Source organism: Octopus bimaculoides, chromosome 4, assembly GCF_046866305.1.
Source record: "Octopus bimaculoides isolate indiv1 chromosome 4, ASM4686630v1, whole genome shotgun sequence".
NCBI classification, from domain to species: Eukaryota; Metazoa; Mollusca; class Cephalopoda; order Octopoda; family Octopodidae; genus Octopus; species Octopus bimaculoides.
Window position 1 is genome coordinate 139,631,488 of NC_142931.1, and position 23,996 is coordinate 139,655,483.

Genomic DNA, 23,996 nt, shown 5'->3' on the forward strand with positions numbered 1-23,996 from the left:
CGGAGTGGTTGGCGTTAGGAAAGGCATCCAGCTGTAGAAACTCTGCCAGATCAGATTGGAGCCTGGGGCAGCCATCTGGTTCACCAGTCCTCAGTCAAATCGTCCAACCCATGTTAGCATGGAAAGCGGAAGTTAAACAACGACGACGATAATCTCAGATAGATAATAGGTGAAGTTGACCTCAAAGGGATTTGAACCCAGAACACCCAGTTGGTGCACATACAAGGCATTTTACCTGACATCCTAGGACAATTTATTTTTTAATCACTACTAATAGCAATAACATTATTATACCGACAGTTGTATAACTGTATAGAATAAAGGTAGGCCCTGGTATGGCTGTCTGGTAAGAAGTTTGCTTCTCACAAACAGGATTCTGGGTTCAATCTAGTTGTAAAAAAGGCTGTCTCAATAAATTCCATTTGACCCATGGATGCTAAATGATGCTAATTATAAATAACTGCACCAGAATACATTTTCAATATCCTTTATAGGTTAGTAGATGTTGTAGCTATCGAATATTAAAAAAAAAAAAAAACAACAATGACACCTTGGGCTAGTGTCTGACAAAAGCCTTATGGATGAATTTAGTAGACGGAAACTGAATGCAGCCTGTCAGACTGCTGAAATCTACAAATTTTTTTCATTCTCTCTCTATTTTCTCTTATTCTTTTCTGTTGAAGAATGTAGGTGTCTAACTAATACACTTGTTTCTTGTTCCTACATTTGTCTGTCTTGTTTCTCTATAAATTTCAACTATATATACATATAAGTTGGGAATACAGATTTAGTGGTAAAACAGTTTGATGTCTTTTTAGCATACATGGGATCCATATAGTGATCTCTCATATTATTGATATATAGACATACATACATATATGTGAAGGCGCATGGCTCAGTGGTTAGAGCATTGAGCTTATGATCGTGAGGTTGTGAGTTCGATTCCAGGACCGAGCTGCGTGTTGTGTTCTTGAGCAAGACACTTTACTTCACGTTGCTCCAGTTAACTCAGCTGTAGAAATGAGCTGCGACATCACAGGTGCCAAACTGTATCGGCCTTTGCCTTTCCCTTGGATAACATCAGTGGTGTGGAGAAGGGAGGCCGGTATGTATGGGCAACTGCTGGTCTTCCACAAATAACCTTGCCCGGACTTGTGCCTTGGAGAGTAACTTTCTAGGTGCAATCCCATGGCCATTCATGACTGAAGGGGGGGGGGGTCTCCTCATATATATTTATTTATATATATATATATATATACTTTATTTAAAAGCAGCAGAAATATAACAAAAAAACCGTTACTCTGAGTTTCACGTTCCCGTTCCGATGAACGAGAACGTGAAACTCAGAGTAACGGTTTTTTTTTGTTATATTTCTGCTGCTTTTAAATAAAGCATATTTCTCTACCTCTGGTATTTGAGTACTCTTTTTTCCACCTTGTTGCACATTGCATGTGCTTACTCCAGTATATATATATATATATATATATATATATATATATATAGTTGAAAGGGGGTTAAGAGTCCGTACATTAAAAAAATTGTGGTTAAAAAGTAAATAAAGTTGAAAAAGGCACAAAAATATATTTTAGAAAATGTTTAATATCTTTGTTACAGTGAGTGATTTAAAATATAACCGGTTTCAATGTATTCATCTAATCAAATATTAAAAAGAATTTTTTAGGAAGTCAAGTAGAAAAAAAATTGGTGGTGGTGGTGGTGGTGAGGGGGGGGGGGTCAACATTTTGTACCGTGTGCAAAGAGTCACTTCTTACATATACATAGATTTTGTGTAATTTAGGTTTGAAGTGGTGCTAAAGAGTTAAAGCTTCAGGAATTCTATTGAAAAGAAGTCTTTTGAATTGCATATGAAGCTTCTATTCAGAGTGTGGTTAGTTGAGTGTGTGTGTGTGTGTGTGTGTGTGTGTGTGTGTGTGTGTGTGTGTGTGTGTGTGTGTGTGTGTGTGTGTGTGTGTGTGTGTCTGTAATTTTAGAATGTGCAGTAATCCATTACCACATCATGGTTTACCTGTCGCGCACTCGGCACATTGCGGTTTACTTGTCGCGCACTCGGCACATCGCGGTTCACCTCTCGCGCGCTCGGCACATCGCGGTTCACCTCTCGCGCGCTCGGCACATCGCGGTTCACCTCTCGCGCGCTCGGCACATCGCGGTTCACCTCTCGCGCGCTCGGCACATCGCGGTTCACCTCTCGCGCGCTCGGCACATCGCGGTTCACCTCTCGCGCGCTCGGCACATCGCGGTTCACCTCTCGCGCGCTCGGCACATCGCGGTTCACCTCTCGCGCGCTCGGCACATCGCGGTTCACCTCTCGCGCGCTCGGCACATCGCGGTTCACCTCTCGCGCGCTCGGCACATCGCGGTTCACCTCTCGCGCGCTCGGCACATCGCGGTTCACCTCTCGCGCGCTCGGCACATCGCGGTTCACCTCTCGCGCGCTCGGCACATCGCGGTTCACCTCTCGCGCGCTCGGCTCATCGCGGTTCACCTCTCGCGCGCTCGGCTCATCGCGGTTCACCTCTCGCGCGCTCGGCTCATCGCGGTTCACCTCTCGCGCGCTCGGCTCATCGCGGTTCACCTCTCGTGCGCTCGGCTCATCGCGGTTCACCTCTCGTGCGCTCGGCTCATCGCGGTTCACCTCTCGTGCGCTCGGCTCATCGCGGTTCACCTCTCGTGCGCTCGGCTCATCGCGGTTCACCTCTCGTGCGCTCGGCTCATCGCGGTTCACCTCTCGTGCGCTCGGCTCATCGCGGTTCACCTCTCGTGCGCTCGGCTCATCGCGGTTCACCTCTCGTGCGCTCGGCTCATCGCGGTTCACCTCTCGTGCGCTCGGCTCATCGCGGTTCACCTCTCGTGCGCTCGGCTCATCGCGGTTCACCTCTCGTGCGCTCGGCTCATCGCGGTTCACCTCTCGTGCTCTCAGCACATCGCGGTTCACCTCTCGTGCGCTCAGCACATCGCAGTACACCTATCCTGCACTCAGCACATTGCGGTTCACCTATCGTGCACTCAACACATCACAGTTTACCTATCGTGTGCTCAGTACATTGTGGTTCACCTATCACACACTCAGCACATCACAATTCATCTATTGCATACTCAATACATTGCGGTTCATCTATCATGTTTCACCTGTCACGCACTTAGTACGTCATGATTCACCTATCGCATACTCAGTACATTGCGGTTCATCTATCAAGCACTCAGAACATCGTGGTTCACCTTTTGTTCACTCATTACATCGCAGATTTTTCCAACTAATATATATAAATTTATATCGTGGACTCCTCAGAATAAAGCGGGTTTCTGCAGCCGATAGGTATTTATATCTTTTTAGATTTTAATTATTTCTGTGGGAGGTTTTGGAATGTAACACCTGCAATGAAAGATACTCTTTTACTCCTTACTCGTTTCAGTCATTTGACTGCGGCCATGCTGGAGCACCGCCTTTAGTCGAGCAAATCGACCCCAGGACTTATTCTTTGTAAGCCTAGTACTTATTCTATCGGTCTCTTATGCCGAACAGCTAAATTACGGGGACGTAAACACACCAGCATCGGTTGTCAAGCGATGTTGGGGCGGGCGGGACAAGCACAGACACACTAACACACACACACACACATATATATATATATATACGACGGGCTTCTTTCAGTTTCCGTCTACCAGATCCACTCACAAGGCTTTGGTCGGCCCGAGTCTATAGTAGAAGATACTTGCCCAAGGTGCCACGCAGTGGGACTGAACCCGGAACCATGTGGTTGGTAAGGAAGCTACTTACCACATAGCCACTCCTGTCAAAACATTTTTCTTTTTTCTCTTTTTCTATTGAGAGAATACGTTCAGTGGTTAGTGGCTTCTTTTATGGTCATTCAAAGGATTTGGAAGGAATTATTTCTCATTTGCTTTGTGTGTGTGTGTGTGTGTGTGTGTGTGTGTGTGTGTGTGTGCGTGTGCGTGTGTGCGTGTTTTGTTACTGTGAGTGTGCATGTATGTCTAGTCTATGTATGTTTTTGTTTTTTGGAAATATGTTTTGCATATTGTGGTGGGTGTGTATATGTGTGTTTCTGTTTTTTAGGGGGGAATGTTTTGTGTGTGTGTGTGTGTGTGCTACTGTGGTGTGTGTGTTGTATCATAGTGTGTGTATTATATTGTGGTGTGTGAGTTATATTGTGGTGTATACTTGGTTTTATGAGAATGTCTTGTGTGCGTGCGTGTGATGTGCATGAGCTATTGTGGTGTGTGTGTGTTATATTTGGCTTTATGAGAATGTTTTGTGTGTGTGTGTGTGTGTGTGTGTCCGACGAGTCCTTATTTATTGATTAATGGCAGGTATTTCGATATTTAATTGTAATTTATATTCGATGAATTGTTTTCCCTTTTTTATCCTCTGTTGTTAGGTGAAAGAGTCTGAGTACTTGTAGGGTGGGCAGATTTTGAAGTTGGGTAGGGTCATTCTCACAATTTGCAATTTCCCACACATTGTAAACTGTATGAGAATGGCCCAACGTTCGAAGGTCGTTCTTCATCACCTCATCCTAGGTCTTCCTGGGTCTACCTTTTCCACAGGTTCTCTCTACTGCTAGGGTGTGACACTTTTTCACACAGCTGTCCTCACCCATATGTAACACATGACCATACCAGCGCAGTCGTCTCTCTTGCACACCATATCTGATACCTCTTATGCCCAACTTTTCTCTCAGGGTGTTTACACTGTCCAGTATGTACACTAACATTACACATCCAGCGGAGCATACTAGCTTCATTTCTTGCAAGTTTACGCACACCCTCAGCAGTCATGGCCCATGTTTCCCTGCCTTGTAGCATGGCTGTTCACATACATGCGTCATACAGTTTACCTTTCACTCTGAGTGAGAAGCCTTTGTCACCAGTAGAGGTAGAAGCTCTCTGAACTTTTCCCAGGCTGTTCTTATTCTAGCAGCTACACTCTCAGAGCATCCACCTCTGCTACTGACTTGGTCACCAAGGTAACGGAAGCTATCAACTACTTCTAGTTTTCCCTCCTAGCATGTGACGGAAGCTGTTTTCTGCACTTATATATATATATTCTTTTACTTTTTCAGTCATTTTAACTGCGGCTGTGCTGGAGCACTGCCTTTTAGCTGAAGAAATTAACCCCAAATACAAAAATGAAACAAATTGTTATTGATAGGAAATGAGTTGGAAATAAACTCAGGTGGTTTACTCACCTATATAAAATGGTGTTTTAAGGGGTTTTACAATGTCATCCACTACAGTCATTCCAAGTGAGTAAAGAATACTCCCACCTACACTGTGAAATATTTGCCCTAAGAGAAACACTCCAAGATACTCCTGTAAACTCTTGTTGCGTTCGTCCCTGCATGCAGCTGCTCCACTTGAAGTTTCTGTTGGAAAAAATAAAAATAAATAAACATCCATAAGAATTTAACAATTTTTTATCGCTTGTTTCATTCATTAGACTATGGACATCGTTCGTACGTTTGTACTGGTTTTAGCTTTAGGGTTAGGGTTATAAGTATTTTTGCCAAATTTGGTTAAAATCTGTTCAATACACTGCCACAATTTTTTCCCCAAATTTGGCAAAAATACTCATAACCCGAACCCGAACCCTAAGACCCTAAAGCTAAAACCAGTACAAACGCACGAACGATGTCATAAATAACAGTACCGCCGATAGTTGTTGTTGACAAACAACGGCACTAATTCTATTCAATGGAAAAGATCTCATTACACCGCTAGAACGTGTTGTTTACATTCCACAGCAGTAATTGTTTTCACCTCAATAGACGTCAGTGATTGGTTGAAATTACCGAAATACGACAATTTTAACACGAAATAACTTTAAAAAGATAAAATTTTCTCAATAACACTAAGAGTAAAAGAGGTTTTATATGACACATTCTACAAGTGTCCCAAGTTTGAAAATGTTTCGTTAAGAAAACAAGTGGCGCCCGCCAAATCAGAAAGATCCCAAAAACTATATTAGATCTCTGAATGAGATATAAACAGTAGCAGTACGGAACCGTGACATATAATTGCTAACCAAGTGTGGTGTCCTATACAGGATAGGGGCTATAAACGTCAGTAGCACTGTCCTGTATAGGATGCCACACTTGGTTAGCAATTAGATATTAAAAAAAAAAGCATTTTAAAATAAATGTCACAAAAATGAAGGTAAGTAAAACGTAAGTTGGGTCGTCTTATCAACAAGCTCTTGGGTAAATCAATGCATTAGACCATCTATCATTTATTTATTGACAGTAAGTCACAGCATACACAGCATTAAGTCCCTCAACCCCACGAGCACCCCCCATCCCCAGGCATAATTAAATAATGCTTCATTAGTAAGTCGTATTTAGTGTGATTTATATTCGACAATAAAACGTGTCACATTTGTAGCTATTCTGTTACCTCGAAACACGAACTTATATAAAAATACTTACTTAAGCAATGAACAGCTGTTTTTTCGTCCCATACATAACTGTCAGCAAAGACATGTGGCAATGCCATAACAAAAGAGCCCAGACTGAAGGTGATGAAACCATAACCAAGCCAGCGTAGTTTGTAGTTTACAGCTCCTTTGAAGCAGACGAATAAAGCAATTGGCGCTGCCGTTATATCGTAAACGCTGGCGATCCATCCCGACATACTGCTGGGCAAATCAAACCGTTTTTCTACTGTACTCATGTTTGCATTGATCACACCGTTTACAATAAACCCTGCAAAAAATAAAGATAAAGGCCATTATATATGTTAAATCAATATCTAATCAAATAAGGAAAGCTGAAATTTATCTCTCACCTACGATCTTCATACTCCAACAGTTTTACGTAGTGATCTGAAATTATGCTTGGGAAGGTATGAGATTTTGAAACCAGTAGCAAGGGGCGTCGGACCTGACCGGAGCGACACTTTTATGGGATCTGCCGTATAAGCCTGTAAGGGCTTGCTTCCACCCCAAGGAAAGGGTTTATCAACTCAAGGGCTACCCCAAGGCGGCACGCGCACTAGTAACACTACTGTACTTGCGGTTTTCATGTTCTGATAGTTTTTCACAGCGAACCTAAAATTGCAGTTAGGGCGGCTTGAGGTTATGAGGCAATATATTTGTCAGGAATATAATAATTTGAACCAATCTGGCGATACAATAATTTGCTTGTCGAAAGTGTTAATTTGTTTCAACATAGGTTTAAGACTATAATCTTTTGGTGGGGAGAGATAGATATAGTCGATTATATTCTTGACAGCAAAAGAATGAAAGATGAAGTTGGTCTTGCGAAACTGAATTCAGAACATAAATGAGCGTAAATGTTTTTTGGTCTAATGCTGTATCAAAACTGATATTTATCGCATGAAATAGTACTTAGAATATATTCTGTTGCTACAGGGCGGCGAGCTGGCACGTCGGGCGAAATACTTAGCGAAATTTCCTTTGTCTTTACGTTCCGAGTTCAAATTCCGCTGAGGTCGACTTTGCTTTTCATTTTTTCGGGTTCGATAAATTAAATACCTGTTGCGTACTGGGGTCGATCTAATCGACTGGGCCCCCTCCCCCAAAATTTCGGGTTCTGTGCCTAGAGTAGAAAAGAATATTTTCTGTTGCTACATTTTCTGAAAAAAATTTATCAATGTTTGGTTAAGAAGATCACATAGAAAACCAAGAGCGGTTATCAAGTAATGGAGGGACGCGCGCGCGCGTACATGTAACACACGATGGGGTCTGTTTCTGTCTACCAAACTCACAAAGCATTAGTCAACCCGGAGTTATGGTAGAACACATTTTCGGGAGGTGCCACGCAGTGGGACTGAACTTGTAACACCTTGGCTGCAAAGCGATCTTTTTAACCACACAGCCATGAAAATATCTTTTCATATTTAGTGGTTGTTACCCTCTTTTTATAGTTTTCATTCTCCGCAAATTTTGGTTGTTAGCAGTTTATTATCTGTACAATCTTTTCAAATTCATTCTTTTTATTCTACAAACTATTTTAGTTTTCTCGATCAATAATTTTTCACATAAAACCTTGGTCTCACCTCAATACTACTTATTTATCATGTCATTTAGAACGTTTTCCAAGGACAACAATCTCTCTCCCCATCTCGCTTACCTTGTTTGGGTGTGTTCCTATACAAATTTACTTTTAATGCTACTACTATCAATAATTTTTTTTTATTCAAGGCATAAGGCCCGATATGTTGATGGGGAGGGGGCTAGTCGATTAGATCGACCTCACTACATAACTGGTATTTGCTTTTTTCGACTCCGAAAAGATGAAAGGCAAAGTCAACCTCAGCGGAATTTGAACTCAGAGCGTAGCGGCGGACGAAACACCGCTAAGCGTGCTAACGTTTCTAATTTCTTTATTGCCCACGAAGGGCTAAACATAGAGGGGACAAACAAGGACAGACAAAGGGATTAAGTCGATTACATAGACCCTAGTGCGTAACTGGTACTTAATTTATTGACCCCGAAAGGATGAAAAGTAAAGTCGACCTCGGCGGAATTTGAACTCAGAACGTAAAGACAGACGAAATACCGCTAAGCATTTCGCCTAGCGTGCTAACGTTTCTGCCAGCTCGCCGCTTTTACGACCATCAATAATACAATATGCATACAGCGCCTATCCTTCGACATCACTCCATTTTGTTTTCTTATTTTCAATTTTGCGTCAGCAGTATTAAGATCACTACTTTTACGCCGACACGAAACCTCGCTACTTTTCTCAGATTTTATTGTTTTACTGCTTGGTGTGGATTACCGTCTATCGACGCTGCAATTGGCTTTCGCTAAACACATATAGTGCGTCACTCTTATTCATGATGACTGCAAAGAGATCAAGTAAAAGTAAAGATAGCAGTGTGTAAACTGCTGACAAAGGGATTACGTTGGATGTTAAACTCGACGTTTTTACAGAATTAATACCGATAAAATCTCATCCATATCTCTGTTACTCTCTTACTTGTTTCAGTCATTTGACGACGGCCATACTGGAGCACAACCTTAAAGCATTTTAGTCGAAGAAATCGACCCAGGACTTATTCTTTGTAAGCTTGGTACTTATTCAATCTATCTTTTGCCGAACCGCTTAAGTTACGAGGACCTAAATACACCAGCATTGGTTGTCAAGCGATGATGGGTGGTGGAGACAAGCACGGACAAATATAATATATATATATATATATATATATATATATATATATATATATATATATATATACACGGCAGGCTTCTTTCAGTTACCAAATCCACTCACAAGGCTTTGGTCGCCCCGAGGCTATAGTAGAAGTCACTCGCCCAAGGTGCCACGCAGTGGGACAACTCGGATCCATGTGGTTGGGAAAGCTTGCAATGTTTATTGTAAAAACAATGCATGACAATAAAGACAGTTTTAGTGCTCAAGCAGTTATTGTATTGACTAGCGATTGTTTTATTCACGGCGCCGATGTGACGCTTAATATGGAGAGGTTCATGTATATTCATGAAGTTGACAATCAGGCTAGACATAATGTATTCATAAAAGCGATAGTCTTTCAACCGAAAGCTAAATTGTGTATGATTTGTTGACAGATGAAGGTGCAATTTCTGATGAAAAACCTTGTTTTAATAAAGGACTATTTGAAAGTTTTAAGAGACGTCTTAATATTGGTTTCAAATTTTGGCACAAAATTTCTGGCCATCACCTGGCTCTGCAGCTCAGGTCACGGCAAAGACACTGGCGTTAAACCAGCATCTCGAAGCCCAACATATGGGTTGCATTGTCAGAGCTAGGATTCGTGCAATGGGTTGTGAAGGAATCAAGGCCACGAGATGGGCCCGAGTGGTGGAAGCCCAATGTGGGAACGATGGCACAATTCGATCTTCAACGAACCAACGAGGTAAGTTAATAAACGAGCCCGAGGAGATGTGTGAGGTCTTTCAGGAGCACTTCACCCAGTTTTTTGGTGGGGGCGGCGGACCGGACAGTAGGAGGGACCTAACGGACTTCCTCGCTGGGCTGCCGCGCTTATTGGGGCAGGACGCGGAGTGTTGTGAAGAGCCGATCACGCCCGAGGAGGTAATTGAGGCTATGGCGGACTGCGGCGCGCGTAAGGCGCCGGGACTGGATGGTCTACCCTATGAACTGTATAAGAGTATGCCAGACTTGTTCGTGCACCTGCTGGCGAATGTCTACACGAACTGGCAGCAGAATGGTTTCATTCCCAGATCTGTACGCTGGGGAGTGGTGACGCTTGTCAGAAAGGACCCGACCCGAACAAGGGGAATTGCATTGATAATTTTCGGCCCATCACTCTGCTAAACACAAAATTGAAGATTTTGGCCAAAGTGTTATCGAAAAAATTGGCGCGTGTCGCGGATGGCTTGATCAGGAAGGCACAGACATGTAGAACCATCCAAAATAATCTCCATTTTATACGGTACATTGTAGGGGGGTTAATAACGATTCTGGCAAGAGCAGCGGTCTATTTAGACTAATCAAAGGCTTTTGATAGGGTCGACCATCATTACCTGGTTTCCGTTCTGTGCTTTTTGCAAATTAGTGTAGTAAGGTAGTGGGGTTTGGGAGAAAATAATAGGAGGCATTACTCGAGAGATGAAATCTGTTAATCAGGGATTAAGTAAAGGCACAGGAAGATAAAAGACGATTGAAAGAAGGTTTATTTTAACGTTGATATATATTCAGAAGGATCATTGCAGTAATTGAGAAAAGACACAAAAGAAGCAAATAGACTTTGGAACTCTGAAGGACAGCGAACCGTATCCTTCTTTGTTTAGCAGATCGAAAGATAAACACATGTGAGGCGTCCTTGATATATGAATAGTAGTATTTTTCGAGATACTGTGCATGCTTAGCAACCGTTTAAAAGGTGTCAGATCGACCTGAATGGGAATCCGGCGTCTCACTTATGAAATTTATGCAACAACAAAAAATACAAAAACAAAAAACAATATTAAATATTCAATTTTGTGCAGAGATGGGAGGAGTTGACAAAAGACCGAAACGATTGTCACTGCTGACACACATATCTCTCACAGAAATACACGAACTTATTTGCCTCGCTTAAATCTCTTTCGTTGACGATAAATAAATATTTTGTAACTTCGCACGGATTTTTTGTTACTATGTCAACCAACAAAGATCATATTGTTAAACAAATAGAAAAACTGGAAACAGTAAGTTATACAGGACAGATGTATATTTAGATGGTCTCAAATTTTGGTACAAGGTCGCCAACTTTAGTGGGAGGGCAGCGCTGAACTAACCATTAAGCAGAATAAGCACGTGCTTAGGGCATCAAGGGAGGTGGGGCATCATAGAAATGGTAAATAGTTTACGGCACAAAATAGATCACTTTAATTTGCTAAAATAATATTCGAAGTGTTCAGGATGTCATTGATCGAAGATTTTGCAATTAAAAAAAGTAGAAAACTTTCCAAATATAAATTAAGTGGACTTATACAAAAACCAACATTTTTTCATCATGAAAAATAAAAATATATTTCACAGTTTATAATTGTTTATAGGATCTTTTCCCTTTGAACGGTACTTCGAGAAATTAATTTTTTGTAACTAAACACTTTCAAACTTTGGACGACACTGGTAGAACTTTCCTCAACATCAGTAAGAGTAAAAGATATTTTATATGACACATTCTACCTTTATCCGAAGTTTGAAAGTGTTTAGTTACAAAAAATTAATTTCTCGATGTGCCGTTCAAAGGATAAGGACCCTGTTTATATTTTGAAATACATTTATATGGGAGCACCAAAATCGTTTAAATGTTTAGAGCCTCTATGAGTCTTAATCCAGCCTTAGTGGGGCGAGTGTTAATCGGTTACTTCAGTGGTTCTCAACCGGGATCCACATGGCCCCTTAGGGTCCATATAAGATTTTTGAGGGTCTATGCAACAAAATAGCAAATTGGGGATCCACAATTGTATTTTAACGATCCCTAAAATCATTTGCTTTAGATGTATATATTGGTATATAATGTAAGAAACAGGTTTCTTTCTCTAACATTTTACATAGTTCAACCTACACAATGTGATAAAACAAATATGAATTTTGAATGGCTATGGGTAAGGTGGAATGAAATAGTAACCAAAGGGGCCCATAAAAAAAAAAAAAGATGTTGAGAATCCCTGGGTTACATCGACCCAACAGGTAGTTATTGTGTTATTGATTTCGAAAGGATGATAATCAGAATTTGAAATCAGAAAGTTAAGAGCCGGAAGAAATACCACTATCTAATTTGTTTGATACGCAAACGATTCGGCCAGCTCGCTGCCTCGTATTATGAGGCTTGATATAAAATGTAAAATAAGAATAATGAAGGATGTGGTTCCCGGCGCAATGTGTATTGTATCAGCTGTCATCGTAAATATGTTAGATCGGAGAAACATTGCATCTGTGTTGTTATACAAGATATTTCTTCCAAATGTAAAGAAAACGACGTGATGCTGAACAATTTGTGTGTGTATGTGTGTGACAGAGAACGACAGACAGAAAAAAGGACAAGCAAACAGGGAATGGGGGACGGAGCGAGACGAAGTATGAGAGACAGATCTGACTAATTCAGGTCACATATATAAAAATACAAATACCGCTTGTACATTGGGAGGGACATTTTAAACAACATTAGAATATAAAAGAAATCAAATAACATACTTGTGGAAATACGTATTTTTTTTGTTTATATACCGAGCGAGCAAGTGAAAGGGATATAACAACCAAATCTACTCTCATATATCTCACTGTCCTATCTTAGCTGTCGTTTATCGTTCATCTTAATTAGGGCAGCTAGTGGGGTGCGGAAGAGGTGGACCGCCTCGGGCGGCACGTTTAAAGCGGCACCACTTTTGAGTCTGCTGTAGGCAATATACGCTAGTGTTCATCTTTTACTTGTTTCAGTAAGATTGGACTGCGGCCATGCTGGGGCCACTGCCTTGAAGAATCTAAACAAACAAATCGACGACAGGGCTTATTTTCCCGGTGTCTTTTGCCGAACCGTTAAGTTACTGGGAATAAACAAACCAATACTGGTTGTGAGGCGTCGTGAGCAATCACAACAACACACACACACACACACACACACACGTATGTGTGATAACATTTGAAAAAAAATGGTATCTACGCCCGTAAATTAACGGATGCGACTACAAAGATAACGATACGATAAATATTAGGGTTGATATAATTAATTAAAATTCTTCAGAGCGCTGCTACAGCATAGCTGCAGTTTAACCTAAGCAGTAAAACTAATAATTGACCAAAACAAAAACAAATAAATTCAACATTTTCTGTTGAGTATTCTGTCTCAGCCATACACTCCGTAGATAGGCAGTAGAGTAGCTGGAGAGGGACAACGGGGCGGTTCTATCCAGGCGACGCTTTTATTGGAGTTAATGTTGGGTCTGCTGTATATTATTTGAGGGCCTGCGGCAGCAAACTTAGGGGCTTCTCCCGAGCGGCACAGTCTAGCTACGCAACTGCACACTGTGTGTCCCACAACTGCTTGACAACCGGTGTTGGTTTGCTTACGTTCCCGTAACTTTGTATTGCAACAAAAGAGACCGATAGAATCAGTACCAAACCTGAAGAAAAATAAGTAGTGGAGGCGATAAAATCTTTCAAAGCGGTGCTCCAGCATGGCCGCAGTTTCAATGACTCAAGTAAAAGAATAAAGATTGGTTTACTATTCTTCTCCGCACATACAAACATACCACCTCCTGGGTCGCATTCAAAATAACTTCGTTCAATTTATCAGCAATGTTTCACTCACCAATAACTTTCACACTGTCTCTAAGTCTTGTAAAGCTAATACAATGGCCAATTGTCGTTCTAAACTAGTTTACTACAATCCTCTTCCAGCCATTCCCACTCGATATATCCACATTCCCATCCTCTGACACCTTTAATGAATCTCAACACACCACTCATCTCGCACAACACTAATTTTCTTGTCGGACCTATGAACTTCTCTACCACCTCTCCGTCACATTTTTTCTTCGGTCCATAGATGTTCAAACCGAAGTTCGTCTGCAACGAGAAAAAAATTCACGTAACGTCCTTATAGCAAAAGCTATTAGGTCTATTCATGTATTCACAAGCGAGATTCTCCTTCTCGTCCAACACTGTTTTTAACTGGGACTTAGAGGATAAGTGCTTCGTTTTCTCAACATACAAATATTTCTGTCCTGAATTAAGACCATCATTCTTAATTTTGCAAAATAAATTTATTAATACGACAGTTCACGCAGCCTATTGTTGCAGTGTTGTGAATAAAATACGAATTCACATTAAAGCCTAGGAAACTTTAAAACGTTTTACCAAAAAGACTAAATCTAACAAAAGACTTGAATATCAAAAAATAATAAAAAATAGTCGAAAATTCAACAACACATTCAACTGGTTTTATAAAATGGGACAACCAATAACGAAAATAACTTTAAAAGAAATACTAGAAGTAATAAATGCTGTTGCTGTTACAATAGAATGTTTCAAAAGTCTCGTCTCAGAACTTGTCTATGTTACTCTCTCACACACACATCTTTTACTTGTTTCAGTTATTAGACTGCGGCCGTGCTGGAGCACCGCCTTGAAAGGCTTAGTCAAACAAATCGACCCCAGTACTTTTTCTAAGCCTGGTACTTATACTATTGGTTTACTATTGTCGAACCGTTAAGTTACAGGAACGTAAACAAACTAACAACAGTTGTCATGCGTTGATAGGAAACAGGCACAAACACACGCACATAAATATAAACGTGTGTGTGTATGTAACAGTATCCCTCTACCAAATCTACTCACAAGACTTGGTCAGCTCGGGACTATAGTAAAAGACACTTGCCCAAAGTGCCCCGCAGTGCGACTGAACCTGGAACCATGAGGTTGTGAAGAATCTTCTTACGACACAGCCACGCCTGCATCTATATATCTCACTCTATCAGCCAGACTATCGGACGTTTCTAATACATTGCTGGTAACAATGCGGTTCCTCACATGGTTGTAAGTTTTCAAATATCACACCGGTGGCCAGTCGGACACGCCAGCATTCCGACTGACCCGAAGGCCAGTCCGTTACAGTATTACCCATTTACGACTGAGTAAACTGAAGTAAAGTGAAAGGAATTACTTTGCTCAAGAGCACAGCGTCTGGGAATCGAAACCACGGTCGTCAGTGCAACACTTTAACAACTGGGTCACGTGCCTTCATACACACTTCATATTTTATTTTTTAACTGGTTTCAATCATTAGACTGTAGTCATTCTGGAGCACCGCCTTGAAATATTTTAGTCGAGCAAATCGATCCCAATACTTCTTTATTAAGTCTGGTAGCATTCTGTCAGGATTCTTTTACCGAACCGCTAAATTACAAGGACGTAGACAGATAAATAATCCAACAACGATTATCTAGCAGTTGGATGATGACAAACTCAAAGTCACATATTGGTATACATACATAGCTCTGTATGCGTGTGTATATATTATACAGACGAAGGTAAAGAATTACGCACACCATCCGTTTTCGGCGTTTAGGGTTAGGGTTAGGGTTAGGGTTAAGTTTACGGTTACACGGAAAACGAGTGGTGTTCGTATTCTTTACCTCTGTCTATGATATATATATATATATTCGATAAGTTTCTGTGCAGTTTCCTTTTACCAAATTTACCCAAAAGGCGTTGGCTGCTTCGGGGCTATAGAAGAAATCACTTGCCCAAAGTGCCGTGCAGTAGGACTGAATCCGAAATCACGTGGTCCCAAAGTGACCTTCTTCACTACATCACTATATATGTGTAGGGTGGTCCAAAAGTCTTGTCCCCTACCGAAAAGTAATAAGGAGAATAGAGGAACAATATAATATCAAATACATTTACTGGTTTTAGAACATTCATTTTCATTGACACAGACACTGTCACACATCGAGAAGGTCTGTATGAACGCCATCACTTTCATGGCACAAAATCATGCGGCACCATGTCCTGTGTCATATTTTACAAAGCTGTGCTTTGGGGGTTGTTGCAAAGGCTGCCAAAGCAGAGCCCTTCAGCTGTTGGGTATTCTGGTATCGCTCTTGTGAAACTCCCCTTGATAATAATACCCTGCAGAGCGCTGTTGCAAGACATGAGGCCTGGACTTCTGGGAAGCTGATCGAGAGGTGCTGGAAGTTGTTGTGATCCTCACCCCATCCATCTATCTCGAAAACCTTCCTTCAGGTATTCACTGACATTGATGCTAGAATACCCAACAGTTGAAGGACGTGCTTTCGGCAGCCTTTGCAATAATCACCAAAGTACAGTTTCGTAAAATATCACACACAACTTGGCGCCGCATCATTTTGCGCCCTACGAAAGCGATGATGCTCATACAGACCTTTTCGATGCGTGTCAGTGTCAATAAAAGTGAATATACTAAAACCAGTACATGCTTTAGATATTATATTGTCCCTATATTATCCTTAGTGCTTTTCGGTAGGGGGTGACAAAACTTTTGTACCACCCTGTATATATTAAAAGAAACACAAAAACATATGCGTTTAATACACGCAGCAAGAAAAGCAGAGCCAGCTATGTTCAGACAGCCGCTCCTAATACACAGTTCATATTATTGATAAATTTTAATTTTGTGTTTGTGTTTTCCTTGATTTATGCAGCCAATGTTGGCCCATTTTAAAAACTTCGAACCCTCATTGGCCGATATCACGACTGCACCTGTGCATTTTCAATCGGCTTGTGTATATGAACTGCACTTGGAGTCCAATATATGTAAATCAATGCATTTTGTTATTTATTTTAGCAGACACAGAGGTAATAACATAAAATGCTAATTTAAATGATTCATTCATTGCAGAAAAGGAATCGGTATAAGCACACACAGGGTTCATTAAGACTACTTACCAAGCCAATTTTTGCGTGATTTTCTTTTGCACCACCGATCTAATTTTGTTTTGAGGCACTAAAAATTTTTTAAAAATCTGTTTTATTTTTTCTTTCAACCAGGCTCAGGTATGGCTGTGTGAAAAGTTCTCTTCCCAATCACATGGTTCTGGGTTCAGTTCTTCTTTGTGACACCTTGTGAGTGGATTTGGTAGCCGGAAATTGAAATAAGCCCATCGTGTATGTTTGTGTGTTCCACCACAGCTTGACAACCGCTGTTGGTGTGTTTACGTTCCTGTAACTTGGCGCGGTTCGGCAAAAAAGAGCCATAGAAAAGTACTAGTTTTAAGGCGGTGAGCTGGCAGAAACGTTAGCACGCCGGGCGAAATTCTTAGCGGTATTTCGTCTGCCGTTACGTTCTGAGTTCAAATTCCGCCGAGGTCGACTTTGCCTTTCATCCTTTCAGGGTCGATAAATTAAGTACCAGTTACGCACTGGGTCGATGTAATCGACTTAATCCCTTTGTCAGTCCTTGTTTGTCCCCTCTATGTTTAGCCCCTTGTGGGCAATAAAGAAATAAGAAAAAGTCTTAGGTTTTAAAAAATTAGTACTAGTGTCGATTCGTTCGATCAAAATTCTTCAAGGCAGTGCCTCAGCATGGCCGCCGTCTAATGACTGAAACAAGTAAAAGGTATACATGTTCTAATTAACACTATATAAACTATAACATTGATATCACCGATGATTCCTGCTGTACAGAATGAATATTATATTCACTCTATATCGAGCGAGTCATTGGTGATACACATGTTAAAAAGTGTTAAAATGTCCATTATACCGCCATTTATGGATTTTTTTCTTCATATATGAGGTTTTTCACAAATTTATATTTTTCTATATAAACCTTAATGACTTCTTTTTTCGCAAAAATTATCTTGTGGAGGGCAGCGCTCCATTGAAAGAGCGACAATGTCTTGCATCCTTCTTACCGCGTTTTATCGCTAATGATTCAAATTAGAAGCCATCCAAGAAACACAAAGAAGTATGTGCTTTATACAGTTCCTAAAATTTGAATAATGTAGCTTGAAACACAGTAATGTAAAGCTCCATAAAATGACATCACCGCTGAAAGTTACCAGGAACTTCCATGGTAGACAAACTGTTAAATGTTAAAAGAATGAAATATTTAACAGAAAGAATTATTTAGATGTTTTTCTTTTATATTCGTTTTTATCACAGTTATTTGAGAAATGTAACTGAAAGACGATATAACATACCTTGAACGAAAGCAGTATAAGATAGAATAACAAGAAGAACTCTAGGTTGATTGAATATTTGCAACCAAGACGGTCGAAAGGGACCGAAACCATAACGAAGATCTTCTGTTTCTTCATCTTGAGTAACTTGGGTTCCATTTTCTTGAATGTTATGTTTAACCGGTTCATTTGTCTTAGTCTCGTTGTCCATGAGTCTGTTAAAGGAAAAATAATTATATTTTATTGAGGAGATAATGCCTTTTATACGGTAAGTATTTGTTTGTTATACCAATTCAGAATAACAAATGTATTGACGTATTTCATTACAGAGATCAAAGTAAAATATTTAGAAAATATTTGGACCAGTTGTGGCTGAGAATATTTATTTCGATCGATGATTATGTAAAAATAATATGTCACTGTACGGTTAAGAAACTCGTTTTGTAGCCACATGTTTTGAAGTTCAGTACCATTGCGCGGAACTTGGGGCAAGTGTCTTCTAATATAGCCCTGGACCGACAAATGCATTGTGAGTGAATATAATAGCTGGAAACTATGTGAAAGTCCGTCGTGCACATTATATTGTGTACTTGTTGTGTTTGTTCAACACTGCTTGACAATCGGTGTTGGCTTGTGCACATTTCCGTAACAGCGGTTCTACATGGGAAACTGATGGAATGAATAGCAGATTTAAAAGGAAAAACAAATACTAGGGTGAATTTCTACGACTAATAATCTCAAGCCGATTTACCAACTGTCCAATAACTGAAACAAGTAAAAAGTAAAAAAAAAAAAAAGAGATATAAACTTTCTTATATAAACAAATGGATGAATTCATTTCTTTTAAATGATTTAAACCGAAAGGCAAATCTGAATTTGAAAGACGTCCTAATTAAGTTTGCAGGGGTTAACGAACTTGATATGTCCGTACATAGTAAAAGCTAACACGTTTTTCCAATAACATTCCTTTTATCAATCTGTTGGAGTTGTACTTCATAATTTTGTCCTATTTCTCTTTCATTTCTAGTATGTATTTCACGTGCATCTTGTTTCTTTATTGCCCACAACGGGCGCCCACAGTGGGGACAATACAAGACATGTGTTGACTTATAACAATAAAAAAAGCAATTAAAATATGATAATATGAATGACAATGAAAAATGAAAATGGAACCACTCGCCCCACTTACGAGCAGCCCCATTTTCTACCTTTTAAAATCTGATCCCTCTAGCATATCAAAACCCGTTTCTTCCGATAGTCTGTCATATGTCGTGTAATTTGGTAGTAAATCGCAGTCAGAATCTAACTCCCAATAGCTGTAACCGTGTTCAAACGAATATATTGTCTCCTCTTGTTCCTTTGTTGGGAGCACACAGCTGTGCCACTCCCTGATGTTATCGTAGTCAACAGTTCCTACTTCCTTTACTCCGTCCCATGAAAACACCTCATCTATCAAATCGTTATTAGATCCCTATAGTATTAAAGCTTTACATTCCCCACCTTTTTTTTTTACTTGGGGGAGAGAGTTTGAAATTCTTTGTGTGTGTGTATATCGCGTCCATTTACTTAGAAAAACGATACCTAATGCTTTGTTAAAGCAAAATTAATATATATATATATATATATATACATACATAGATATTTGGCAGAAGCAACAAAGTAACACTAAGTCCGAGAGTTTCGTGCATTAGCACTTATCACAAAAGTTACTGACCTTGAATCATTCTTTGCTTCTGTTAAATATTAATAAAAATAGATTTTAAGTTCTATTTTTTCCTGCTAGCATCACCATACCTGTATATGTATTTCTGTCTCTCTGTATATATATATATATATATATATATATATATATATATATATGTATATATGTGTGTGTGTGTGTGTGTGTGTGCGCGCGCGCAGTACATTCCTAACTATTTTTTTTTTTAGAGACATGTTTGCTATCGTCTAAAAGAACAGCAGGTCATTATTTTTGTCTTGCCTTTCTCTTGGCCTTTTTCTCATGCCATCCTTACAAATTAATTCGTCAAATATTCAAGCAATAGTATTACGAAAAATTATGCAAAAATGTAGATTAGTCCAGTTTCATTGAAATGACAAACTAACAAATATTAAGATTCAACCAACGGGAAGAACAACAAATTCACAATAAATAGAATACATGCAAAACAATAATAAAAGAGTGGAAAATTGCTTTATATTTGAAAAGCTACTGTTGGCCTTCAGTCGAAATCAAATATGTCTACCAATAATACTCACATTTTCAGCAATTTAACCAGGCGCGATAAGAAGCCTGCTTCTCAACCACATAATTCTAGGTTCAGTCCTACTGCACGGCACGCTGGTCGAAATGATTAGCGTTATTTCGTCTGTCTTTATGTTCTGAGTTCAAATTCCGCCGAGATCAACTTTGCCTTTCATTCTTTTAGGGTCGATGAAATAATGTTGAACACTGGGGTCGATATAATTGACTTAACCCTTTTCCTCGAACTTGCTGGCCTTATGTCAAATCTTGGAACCAATATTATTACCATTGTTGAGAATTTAACTGATTTGAATATTGAAAATGAATTGAATCCACGTGTGAATTTTCACTTTCACAAAAAAGCGAGTCACAATTCGATTCCGTCCATGTACGAAACTAAATAATTGGAAGACTAGACGATTGACATTTTGAAAAACCAAATTGGTAAACGAAGAATTAGAAAGGGAAATCTTAAGCAATGCATTGTAACCAACTGATAACAGCGACTAAACTGTACCAACCATCAGAAACTGGCCGACAAAGTTTGGAACTGAAGCAATTTTAAAGCCACTATAAGCATACTGAAGATGATTGTTATTAGTACACCTGGGAAAAGATTCAAGAATTCTGATGCTCTTAAAAATTACCAATTCCAAAAAAATGTAAACGCGTCATTAGTATTATTTTCAGAATATTCGTTAGCCATGCCAAGTCTTAAAGCACCTTTAAAAAAAAAAACTGACAAAAAAAAAAAAATTTAATGACCACTTGATTGCCAATAAAGTTTTAACGAGTTGTAAATTATTAATTTTGCTGTCAAATTTTACGAGTGTAATATTCCTAAAGGATTACTAACAAACACTTTGACTCAACTTTCGAATGTCATCGTGGCCTGACTCGAATAAAGCAAACGAGTTGTAGACACTGCTATTGGTGACAAATACAAGTCTATATACGTGCTGTCGTTTAAATATCCAGCATGTGAATCGGTTGCTAGTGCAACTGATAAAAAGTGTAGTGAGTGGCTAAAAATATTTGTGCTAAGTCAGCGAATAGACATCGACTACTCCGAACTAACTATTTATCTACTAAAACTCTGTGCTTGTCTGTGATTTAGTACAGTCAAACCGGCGCATTACGGGAAATTATTCTGAAATGTGAATTCAAACGGAATAAAACAAGTTTCGCGTTAACCGGACCACGGATTCCCGAGATTTGCGGTTGTGGTGGGTACTTTCATAAACAGCCAAAACAGCGGATAATGGGAAACACTCCGAAAGTAACATAACTCTGGAATGATAATATAAACAGAATAAAACAAATTTAGCGTAAATCGGACCACGGGTCCCCGAGATACGCGGAAAAAGGAACTTTGAAGTGGAGTGATTGGACAGCTATTAGCGAAAAATCGAGAATTAAGGATTATTTATGGATAAATTAGAGTAGAATTCAGATTTGTTACAAGATACAAATTTCCAAAATACATTAACCGAATCTCCGATAGCATATTTAAAAGACAGATTGATATTTTTCTAGGAATTAAGCATACGTCTTATAAGCTGTAAAATGCGGTAAACGCTGTTTGTCGATATAAAACTCTACCTACGTTTATCTATATATTATGCGTATATTCATCTATCTTAAATCTATATTTACCGATATAAAATCTTTGCATGCATGTACGTGTCTGTCTGTCTTTGATTACGACAGTAAGCAATTAAAATAAATTGAAACAAACTTGAATATTTGTAACGTTATACAAACATATTAAGAAGTTTAGAGCAGGATCAGCTTTAGCAAATTTTGGTTCTCGACGGAAAAGAGAAGTAGATTTTTGCATAAATTTACATACAATTAAGCTGCTTTACACTTTATAACGTTATTGAAACAAAATGTATAAGATATTTGGAATTAGTTAAAAATATATAGCTGAAGTAACAAATAAGCCCAGTCATATCGTAGAAACTAGCCTTTTTAAAGCTCAGAAGTTAAAATATATGATTTTATACATTGTCATTGTCAGAGTTTAACAACATTAAAATTTAGCAAAGTATATGTAGATTGTTTTAGAAAGATTCTTATCATTTAGTATACCAATCGTCGAATGGACTGTAACTTAATATTCTATTTAGCACCAGATCAGCAAGTTTTGAGGAAAGGAGTAAGTCGATTATATCGTCCCAGTAGTTAACTGGTACTCATTTTATGGACCCTGAAAAGATCAAAGTCGATCTCGGTGACATTTGAATTCAGACCGTGAAGCTTGAAGAAATGCTGCTGAGGAGAATACGAGTCTAACCTGGCCGTTATTTTCACCATTTGATTTTACAGATTTACTCCAAACTGCATTGTTTGTATCGTAGAAAAAAACAAAAAAACAAAAAGAAAAACCCTCCATCAGCTTACTGGGATCATCTCATTTGATTCTTTCACGAAAGGAAATTTTATCTATTAATTGCTTCGATAATCGCAGTTGAGTGAACATTTTCAACTCGCTATAAGGTATATGTGAATCCCGATCGTACATGTATTCATTAAGCAGAAAATCTCACCTGAATCCTTTTCTCGCAATCATTATTGATTTTTCTATTCTCCACTGAATGAATATTCCAGGTAATCCTTTTTCAGTTTATTCAATCCTCAGCAATATTATTACTATTTTGCTTGTCACGGCGTTAGTGCTTCGGAGTGCTTGTTATGCTTTCAAAAATCTTAACTAAGAAACCATAATGGAGTGATGATATGAATACCAAAATTGAAAGAAGGAAATTTATAAACGTGGAATTTCCATGGGCTTCTCAAGTTTTGCTTTATATTATTCGATAAACTTCCTGTCTGGAAATTTACAGTTAAATTTATAAAGTGTTTCGTGCAGTAAATAAACTGATGCAATTGTTTAACCTTCGTTTAGTGTTTTCGTTCATGTTTCCAGTTTTCAGTTACATACTATCAGCGATCATTGTCATCATTTGGCGCAGATTTTCTTTCTCCAATTGACTTAAAAATAAATTTACTTGCTTCATTTTTTTTTTCTATAGTAATTTTTTCTCAATTACTTTTGGAATAATATTAAAAAAAAGTTACAGTATTTTTCGAAATTTATGGTGAGAATGTGTCACAAAGTTTTGATGTGTAGTAGAGCATTTTAAATAGTACATGTAGATATAATAGATATAAACATGTTCGATTGCGTGATGAACAGCTGAGAAGTTAACAGTAAAATATTGAACAGAAGTTGAGAGAGGCAAAATTTTTTGAAACTCACAAAGTAGGGCAGAAGTATTAATTATTCTATAATTGGTGTCACTCGTTGGACTGTGGGCCATACTAGAGAAATGCCATCCTACGATACAATCGATTGACATTTTGATAAGTTTTAAATATACAATTCATTTTCTTATGCGGGAACATTTATTGCTAAAAAGAAAATCATTATATTTGTGAGTCAAACAATGCAAAGAAAAGAAAAAAATCAAGAAAATTGATTGCTTTGCAATTTTCACATTTTAACGTCACATAAATCTGTCGGTTACAGAGATTCTGTTTCGTCATAAACTTTGTTTTGGTTTTATCAAGTAAGTGAAACCGAGACTAGAA

The 23,996-nt window shown here is 39.0% G+C and overlaps 1 protein-coding gene across 5 annotated transcripts in view; it reads right to left on the reverse strand.

Annotated features, from left to right (window-relative positions):
* The window catches only part of LOC106878518 (solute carrier organic anion transporter family member 4C1), a 71,467-nt gene that overhangs the window by 18,982 nt on the left and 28,489 nt on the right, over nt 1-23,996 (reverse strand). For 2 of the 5 annotated variants that reach the window (XM_014927745.3, XM_014927746.3), the window contains exons 2-4: nt 18,176-18,369; nt 6,465-6,740; nt 5,229-5,405 (exon numbers count right to left, since the gene is read on the reverse strand). In XM_014927745.3, coding sequence (XP_014783231.2) covers nt 5,229-5,405; nt 6,465-6,740; nt 18,176-18,365 — 643 coding nt within the window. In that variant the 5' untranslated portion in view covers nt 18,366-18,369. Of the gene's footprint in view, nt 1-5,228; nt 5,406-6,464; nt 6,741-18,175; nt 18,370-20,413; nt 23,817-23,996 lie in introns of those variants that run through there. The other 3 variants (XM_089351572.1, XM_089351571.1, XM_014927744.3) reach the window with 3 other exon arrangements.